The sequence below is a fragment of the Electrophorus electricus genome, chromosome 23 (genome assembly GCF_041902795.1).
Source record: "Electrophorus electricus isolate QZ-2024a chromosome 23, ASM4190279v1, whole genome shotgun sequence".
NCBI classification, from domain to species: Eukaryota; Metazoa; Chordata; class Actinopteri; order Gymnotiformes; family Gymnotidae; genus Electrophorus; species Electrophorus electricus.
In genome coordinates, this window is record NC_137519.1 from 2,737,501 (window position 1) to 2,747,500 (window position 10,000).

General features: G+C 44.8%; 1 protein-coding gene across 1 annotated transcript in view; it reads right to left on the minus strand.

The window, feature by feature from the left end:
- Window positions 1-1,479: 1,479 nt before the first annotated feature.
- Window positions 1,480-10,000, minus strand: part of ahr1b (aryl hydrocarbon receptor 1b) — a 26,763-nt gene continuing 18,242 nt past the window's right edge. The window contains exons 7-11 of the mRNA XM_035520881.2: window positions 8,731-8,933; window positions 8,443-8,552; window positions 7,276-7,417; window positions 5,614-7,045; window positions 1,480-3,115 (exon numbers count right to left, since the gene is read on the minus strand). Coding sequence (XP_035376774.1) covers window positions 2,954-3,115; window positions 5,614-7,045; window positions 7,276-7,417; window positions 8,443-8,552; window positions 8,731-8,933 — 2,049 coding nt within the window. The 3' untranslated portion in view covers window positions 1,480-2,953. The remainder of the gene's footprint in view (window positions 3,116-5,613; window positions 7,046-7,275; window positions 7,418-8,442; window positions 8,553-8,730; window positions 8,934-10,000) is intronic.

Genomic DNA, 10,000 nt, shown 5'->3' on the forward strand with positions numbered 1-10,000 from the left:
GTAAGGCTGCAGTCAGGACCTGGAGTGCAGGAACAGTCGGCATGTCCTCTGCATATCGCAGACACACTCCACCAAATCCACCTGCTCCTTACATCACACATCCCAGATAAAAACTTGTAGCTCTTCCTGTCATTTGAAAGGCCTTGCTAATGCCTTCACATAAACCCGGTTAAGACATGCTTGTTCGTTTTGACCCAGTCCGGTGTTCAGATGTGGACAGGCATGTGAAAAGACACACTTGCTGTGTGTATCCACGTCTTGATCAATATAGCTGGCATAAAAGCATCACAGCTGTGTGTATTTGTAAACTCCAGACTCACAATGGTGTGAGAATACACTTACTACGTCCCCAGAGAGCGACCAGTTTCTACAGCTTATGGCAGCTGTTTCTACAGCTACAGATTCGTGAAATGTCCTCACATTGTCAATTAGCAATTTTTTCCTTTTTTTTTTAGTACATTCTATTTAATGTTAATCTAGTGACTCTTGGTACCAGTTGTAGAGTCTTTGTTATTGTGTCAATTGACAATGCAGACTCAAAATGAAGCGTTGACAGCATAGTGCTTTCCTTATTCTAACACACCTGATTCAACAGCTAATTATCAAACACTTTGTGAGTGTTGAGGGTAAAACATGAACTTGTGAAGAACATGGTATCCCCACGTCTGGAATTAGGAACCACTGCTACTGGACCACCATGGAGGATTATTGTTTATGGCAGAGTATCCAACATCTGAACTGGTGTCCCAGTGAGACGCAGAATTGTATAGTGTTTTCCTGCTACAATCTGCTTTATTCAGTACTTCAGTTGAACCACATATTTCATCTAATGAACAAGAATTTTAGATTGCAAAAAGCACTAAACTCCATACTGTTTATGACTTAAAATAGATTCAATGTTGGTATATGATTTAGACTATTAGAGACCCAATAGCTGGTAGCTCTCATGAGGAAGTCGTGACTCAGAACCGAGGTTTACTTTTCATTACTATGACTCAGAACCGAGGTTTACTCTTCATCACTATGACTCAGAACCGAGGTTTACTCTTCATCATCACTATGTAGACATAACGTATTGACCTGTGCCCTGATCTGAGGAAACACACCATCCAGCTCTCTTTTTTGGGGGGACAAAACCCAAAAGCACAAGACCATTCAGAGGAATACAGATCTGTCTTTGTACACCTGAGCCAAAATAGGTGAAAGCCCAGAAAACTCTGACTCAACCTTCTACAACCAATCCCACCAAACCCAAAGGGTTGGACTGAACTGTGAAGTGTTGTGCTCCACTAAAGTTTTAGGCTAAGATTGGTGCTATAATTGACCATACAGGAGAATGTCCAGCTGTGATTGCACAAATCCTTTAATTACAGGATGAGAAAAAAATGACCATGACTGTTTAAAAGACAAATGGGCAAAACTGCATATGTAAATATGTAACCCCCCCCCCCCCGTTCAGTGCATTATAACATTGATACAAAGACTTTCACATGTTCTCTCCATCTTTTTTCCACATACAAATCACAATTTTTCTTCAAAACAAAGAGATAACACAGGAAAATTGAGTATTTGTACAGTCTTAAAATCATTTTAAGAGTCTACGTGCTGGAGAAGTCTTCCTAACAGTGCCCTTTAAAATCGGCAACAACAAAAAAAAATCATCACATTTGTATGTTTAAAATCTTTTCACTCATTTTATTTAAAATGTGTTCCCACTGTTCATTTGAGCCAACATATGTAAGTTATACATAAGAAAGGGAAAAAAAACAAAACAAGATGAAGCCAAGATGGTCAAGAATCAGTGTGTGGCTCAGATTACCTCCGATTACACCAGATGATCTTGGATTAGTGTTTTTCCTGCATTATCAGACCTGCAGTGACTTCAGCCAAGTATCTGCAGAACATGGACTGAAGCCAAACAGGCCTGAACTCATGGACCTCTAGATAGAATAGAGGCAGATTATTCTAGAAATGTATCTCCTGATTCCATTACAATAACGTTAAAACAAGGTTCTCCTCAACTGCTTTATAACACATATGACACACTCAACCACAGAATCTATCAAGATGAACTGTTCTCACATTTTTTTCTTTCCCTGAACAAAGAGTGGATACTACTGAACAACAGAATGCCCCAGTATCTATACTAAGATAAATGCAAAGAGTTCTGCGCTAATCTGAGATCAGTCCCTCAAACATAAACCCAACTGCCGGTCCAGAAAACACACTACTTCTCTAAAATCAGGGAGAGACGAATGTACTTCACACTATGAGGATTTTGCACCAGAAACATGACAGAAAGGGCTCTTCTCTTTCCAGACTACTAAAAAATCTTCTATGAAAAGATAATAGAAAATCTAGAAAAACTGCAGTTGGGTAGGAAGAGAACAGTATAAAAAGACATCGGGTGACGTTATAGGTGATGTACAATATGGTCTGATAACGGCAGCCAAGAGTTAAACAAGAAGATAATCACTGCACACCTCATAAATAAAGCTTCCTTTCTACAACAGACATTTAATACTACCTTCACAACAATTGCAACAATTTCACACACACATACACACACACACATACACACACACTCTTTCACTCACACAAACACTAGTGTTCTAACAGTGCAGAGCTGCCAAATAATGTGATACTCCTCATGTGAATACTGGATTTGACTTGCAATATCTGCCATTTGGACAACACAATGCTGCTCCGACTCCCACATTCACCACCTCTACACTTAAAGAAGTAAGAAGATTTACCATCTTTTAACATCAATAATGCTATATTTGCATACTATCATGGACTCCCAGTTTGGAATATGCCATCTGTTAATGTCTTTTAGTACCAGACTGATATACCCGTTCATTCAATACCATATAACTTCAGAATATGTTTCTTTTCATGTAATTCTTTTCTTCTTGTTGATTGGTCCTGTTTGGTTAATTGGAAGTGGTGCTTAGAGGTAGAAGCCTGTCGTATTAGCATCTGGGAGGAGTGGGCGGGGCTCGGGGCAGTCATGGGGGCTGTTGCCGGGCATGGTTGCTATATTGCCGTTAGGTAGCACGACGCTTCCTGTGTAGGCCACACTGGTGGAGTTGAGTACACAGCTATTGTCCACCTGGAAAAACACACATACATATACACACACACGCACACACGTACAGAGAGTATAGGAAATTCACAAAAATGACTATTTTAAGCAAATTATAAAACTATTTGCTTTTTTCAAGGCTACATTTAAGCAAAAATTATTCTATTGCTGTATTAATTAAGGTTGCATAAAAATTGAAGATCAAAACTACTCTTGAACTATTAATTCTTATTAAACCAACAACATTGCTAAGAATAAAACTTGGAACGAAGCCAAATGTTATCAGCATGAATGAAGCAAAAGACAAATATATTTATATAGAGCTTTTTCCAACAGCCGTTATCACAAAGGTAGCTGTGTAGCTGAGCAGGGCAAGAAAGGCTGTACAGTAAGTGTTAAGTTTATTAATGATTTAGTAAAGACTGAGAGGACAGCTATTACTCTGGTATTGGGCCTTCATACTGAAAACCAGGGTAATGCAAATATATGCAAAAATATGCTAAATTAAACGCAGTGCTACATTTACATATCAAATTCATTTCAGCTGGCATGAGATAGCCTATTGATAGGATTTATTGATAGTGATTTCCCGGCTATGTACATCCCGGAAACTTGACTCTTTAATCTAAAAACGCAACTCTCTCTATTGCAATTAAATCCCACTCCATCATACTTATATCACACATCAACAGTAAAATAATGATTAGTTCAAAACATATTGTAGCAAATAAGAAAAATGTTAAAAAATGGGAAAAAAAAAAAATCAGTTACCATATTCACAAATAGAGTGCATAGCTGCTCGAATATGAGCTTGTTGGTGTATATGGGGACATATATTTGTATGCATGTGCATGTACCTATGTCTCTGTGTAAATATGGGGAGTGTGTGTGTGTTTGTGTTTTAGGCAATGCTCCAGTCTGGGGGCAGATTGTAGGTCAGTCCTACATGCTTGACTGGGTAGTACAGCTTTGTTCTCCTCTTCTGAAAGCTCTGACATTCAACACAATCACACACACACACACACACACACACACACACACACACACACAAAAAAACCCCCAACTAGGACTGGCACCTAGGATAGAGCCTGTTTATGCACCTCTCTCTCTCTCCTTTGTCTTGTTTCTCATCTCTGCTTGACCTACATGTCCTCAGATTCCTCCACTATAACCCTGTTCCATTTTTCGATTTCGTGTTGCCACTTCTGCACGCCATTCAGCATAAAGGCCACACCAACAACAAAAGCAGAAAATCACTGCTTCTTTACTACTGCAGACCGGAGGGGACATCTAGACCATGCCTTAAACGTAGTGAGGCGGGCTTGTAAAATGTAATGAGAACAGGACAAGCACTCAGACAGTCCTATTAGAGGCGCGTAGCCCCACTATAATGCAGATACCTGCATGCAGCCAGTGCAGCAGAGACCCGCATGCAGCCAGTGCAGCAGAGACCCGCATGCAGCCAGTGCAGCAGAGACCCGCATGCAGCCAATGCAGCAGAGACCCGCATGCAGCCAGTGCAGCAGAGCCCCGCATGCAGCCAGTGCAGCGGACACCTGCATGCAGCCAGTGCCTCCGAGACCCGCATGCAGCCAGTGCAGCGGACACCTGCATGCAGCCAGTGCAGCAGAGACCCGCATGCAGCCATTGCAGCAGAGACTTGCATGCAGCCAGTGCAGCAGAGACTTGCATGCAGCCAGTGCAGCAGAGACTTGCATGCAGCCAGTGCAGCGGACACCTGCATGCAGCCAGTGCAGCAGAGACCCGCATGCAGCCAGTGCAGCAGAGACTTGCTTGCAGCCAGTGCAGCGGACACCTGCATGCAGCCAGTGCAGCAGAGACCCGCATGCAGCCAATGCAGCAGAGACCTGCAGCTCCTCACTACATTCCACTTACAGCCCACCCAGCGGGGCGTCATGCATGTACTGGTGTCAATTCCGTTCTGTGTGTATGCGGAGTGCAACGGAGCGCAGAAGGAGAAAGCCGCTGCTCTGCTGCGTGAAATGGAGTACTGATCCAAGATCAGCCATTTCTACCCTGCCCCTAATATGAATGATTACAGCACAGAAGCACGGCACTCTAACTGCCAGCCAAAGCCAGACTCCATATACTCGAGGTGAATCCGGGAGACTGTGTCTCATTAAATGTCCGAAACAATACGGCCATGAGTTTTGAACAGACCCAAAGAAGCTCTCTCTGGAGTCAGACTAGCCAATTACATTTCTAGGAAGATAAATTGGAAAATGAAGAGGAATGAAAGTAGGGAGAGAGAGACACTTGGAATAGCTATTAATATTGATGCTTATGTATATTCCTATTTGTATGTTTCCGTGTGAACTGGTTTAAGGTCACTAAGCTCCTTCCTCTCTTTTGTATCACAGCAGAAAAATAGAAAACAGAAAATGAGTGTGTGGCAGACTACAGAGTACCTACACTGTGTTCAGAATTCAATTGCTTTGGAAACCTTTTTGGATATAGAAAATTATGTTCTAGCAGTTTTACAGTACTGCTCTGGCAAACTATACCTTGCTGTTGGTGGTGTCAACGGGTGGGGCGGAGTCAAATATTTCAAAAGCGCCCACAGAGGGCTGGTCCTCGGGGGGAAAAGCCTCTAATGAGGAGCTCTGATTGGTGCAAGAGTAACACGTGGATAGGACCTTTGGCTGTTGCTGCATCTGATAAACTTGCTGATAGGATGAAGGTGTTGCCATGATATTTTGAAATTGAGCCATGTTCCCAGTTGGGCAGCTGCTTACTGTAAACTCCACCCCTGGCCTGCTGGCTATATTGTTATCCACATGGGCATCCTGCACGCAAGGGCCACTGGACATCAGGTCCATCTGGTCTATGTGGTTGTACCCCTGCCACTGGAGAACACTGTGGACCTCATCGTGAGAGCTGCCGTTAGTATCAGAGGGATTTTGTTTGTACAGGATGTGGCCCTGGTGCCAGTGCTGCTGGTGATTGATTTTCTGCACTTTGCCCTTCACCTGAGATGGATAGTCCACTTGTGTCTGTGTATACTGGGGTACCCAGTGACCACTGTGTTCGGCAGCCAACCAGTTCTCAAGTACAGGGCTGGGCTGTGGAAGCTTGATAGCATGACATTTTTGGCTCAGGTACTGCTGCATCTGGTGTGATAGAGGCAAGATAGGGGTTGGATGTCTGGGAAGGCAGTGGGGCAGACACGGGCGTGATGTACCCCCTGGGCCCGGCTCGGTAACGGTACTGGGGAGGTGAGGCGTGACCCCTGAGGAATCCTGAGCAGGGTCCAGATGTTCTGGGACAGGGATGTCCTGGCGACCTGCGGAGATGTCTGAAGTCTGGTTCTCCAGCGATCCGTGGACATAGGACAGGATCTCCTCATTGTTGAGGAGATCATTGAGGGACGGGACTCTGTCTGGTTCCATCTCCATCCGGATCATCCTGTCATCAAGCAGCAGCAGCTCAAGGTCCTCTGCATTCAGACCCAGATTCTCCAGAGCGCTGAACAGCTCAATGTTGGAGCAGCACTCCTCACCCTCCAGGGACAAAGAGTCCAGGGTGGCCAGAAGGGGGTCGAAACTCGACATCCCCAGGTCAGAGTCTCCGGTTGCACCTTGCGACGCGCGCTCCCAGCCTTCGGTGACCGCAGGCAGTGGCCACGAGCCGACGTCTCCCTGCTCGTCGATCAAGTTGCCCTGGTAGGGTAGTTTGCACTCTGCCGCCGGCTGGCACACGTACACGGACTCGTCCTGCCTCATCATCGCCCCCAGCAGGGAGCTGGGGTCCACTGCCTCTCTGGAACCCTTGGGCCCTTTGCCTTTCTTGGCTTGGCTGCTTTTGCCTTTGCCTCGATGGTTGTCAGGGAAACCGGGGACGGGGCAGCTGGTCTGGTACAGCAAGGCCTCCCCGGTGGTGAAGGTAAAAGGGAGGTGCATGGAACGTTTCCTCAGGTACTTACCCCCTTCTTCCTCTCTGGAGAGGGAAGGAGGCTAGCATTAGCGGATATAAAATATAACACAAAAGGATCCAAGACCCTAAAAAGCTAGCATGCTGGCTATCATACAAGCCAGGGGAAAGCAAGACAGTCTTCACCCCAAAACACCCCAGTAATACTGAAGACATTTGTCCAAGGGCACAGCACCGAGGAAGGGTGTGTCATTAAAGAGGAAGAGCACGACGTTACCAGAGAACCGGGCACCTACCCAAGCGGCCGCTGCGTGGCGATGATGTAATCGGGCCTGCCGTTCTTGTAGACCAGCCTGGCGTTGGCCTGTACCCATTTCCAGCGGTTCTCCTTGGTGAGGAGTCGGAACACAGTCAACCCGCTCTCTCCAGTCTTAATCACTGCAAAACAACAGAGAGAAAAAGTGCCAGGGGTGTCAGGCAGGGCTGCATTCATCATCCCCACACACAAATTCATGCTGAACTCAAGTCAACTCAATTAGGACTTTAGGTCTTTGTACAACAGATTTTCACCTCTATCTAGACAAGTGGTTGTAGGACCTTAATGAGTAAGCTGAGTGCGACAGTGGCCAGAGAGGACTCCCAAGAAAGGGCGGAGGGAGCAACGTCTGCTATTTCACACGAAAATGCTAAAGCGGCTAAAAATGAAGGAAAACTAGTGGGGACCAGTTATTTATTTATTACAGTTGGGTTGAATATGCAAGAATATGCGGCACAAGGCATGTCTGCATTCGCTGGGGTCTGGCTTATGTCTGCGCCGGGTTTCGGCTCTATCTTTAACTTCTGCAATACCATTTGCTGCAGGGCTTTTCTTCCCAAAACCCTGTTTTGAGAATTCTGTGGAATTACAAGAAAACATGTCTGTCTCTCTCACTCTGTGAGTCTGTTTCCTTGCTCAGTTCAATGTGCTTTAAGGAAAACACAAAGCAATAATGTAACAGCATGCTCCGCTTCCCAATTATCATGTGGTACGTATTGTATTTACGTGTATGTATTTAAACCTACGTGTCACTGGCATGGCTATCGGTCTTTGTTCCTGGTTCATGGTTGCCTGTGTAAGTTGTGTGTTTCATGCTCGTGTTTATGTATCGTTTATGTCATGCTGCACTAGCTTGTTATGTGTGAGCGCCGTTGTTGTTTCTCATCAGTGTATATCATTTGTATCCTGTGGTAAAAGAAGGACTGGTGTTGGTGTAAATTCCTGTCCATGTGGTTGATGCCAGGTTTAGGAGGGGAGACCATGGGCTAGTAAATGGACTCAGAAAAGCATCTAGAGAATATTACTTTTAAGGTCACCACATCTAAGCTATCGGTTAAAATCTAGAGCTAAAAAGAGTGCGACAGCCTGAGAGACAGAAATAAAACCACTGGGTTGGAATAAAAAAGGTCACGGTAAAAGGCCTCACTTCGGACATGGTTCTCGGCACAGTACAGCATGTCAGCGGCGTGGATGAACTGGTACCCCGATCCCCGGACTCTCAGTTCTGCCTCGGTGTAGCCCAGGACGATCTTACCCCTGGCACACAAACAACATCGCCATCGGGGACGCTTTCAGCTGTGGACTGATCGTATCAGCAAGGCAGTGTAGCACAGAACCGTGTGCTGGCAGAACTGGCATTCGCGTTATGCATCGTGAAGACTAATAACCACAGAAAGAAGAAGCAGCGTCATCTTAGAATAAAAAGGAGCGTTACTTGGCGTCACAAGCCATAGGCGTGAAGTCCAGCTTGTGCTTGGTTCGAAAGATCATGTTCTTGGTGCGGATCTCTAATATGGAGGGCATCTGCAGGGGCGTGGCTACAGTGAACAGGGCAAGCTGGGACAGAGCCTGAGCCCCATCATCCAATCGCCTGTTCTGTCCGTGGAGGAACTTTAAGCGGCCCTGAAAACTCAGCGCCTGGAAAATGCAAAGGCATCGCAAATATCTCAGTGCAGATCACTAAGGTCATGTCATAATTCAGTGCCATGCTCTTATGCCCTCTGGGTCAAAAGGTTCTTTTGTGAGCTGAAAAACTGAATTTTCACAAATCACCCGTGTCTCACTCTATGGTAAACAAAAACGTTTTAACTTGAGATGTTCTGTACTGTGTACATATTTTTTCCAAATATTACTAGAACATTTGAATGAGGAGGTTGCTAAAGAGTTGGGTACAAGTAAGCTAATGCTACTAGACATCAAACTGACATTATAAGACTCTCCTGTTATTGTAATGTTTACTTTAGTTTTTTGTCTCTTTTTTGCCTTTTCAAACTTCAGTTTTGTTCTATTTAGCTCACACTTGTCAGTTAGCTGTCACAAGTTATTAGCAATTAGCTAGAGCTGTTTTGCAGTTATCTAAACTTTCTTCATCTGATACTCTCTGACACACCTTTCCTTTTGTTCACAGCTTGCTCTGACAAGCCCTAGAAGCTGACAAGCCCTAGAAGCTGACCTGTACACAGGCCCACTGCCTTACACAACCAGACTACATGCGGAATTCACCCTTTTTCAATACTAAGAGACGATTGCTTGACCCCATAGATTGGTTACATCTACAGACATACAATGGGGTCAGAGGGGTCTTCATGCATTTACGAACAGTTATGACATTCTGAACATATTCTATGGTATTTAATATAATGTCACATGAACATGCTGTTGTTCGACAAGGAGATTCTCTTGAAGTACACTCCTCTTGCATGTTCTACTCATGACTAAACAATTTCGGCAAAAAACCCCCCAAACAAACAAAAACATTTTTTGTGGCCTCCTTTTATGAAATCTGTGGTAACAGGAGGGGCATGTGTGTTTGTGTGTGTGTTGTTTATCTTGGCCATCAGCCTGAATGGGGTTGAGGAGAACGGACGGCTGAATTTGAAGAACTCCAAATTCAAGTGCCATCTTTCCATGTCTCGATTGCGAGTTTAGGCTGTGCACGACTTGTGGGTGAGTGAATACATGGTATCACCGTCTTATGTTAAGTT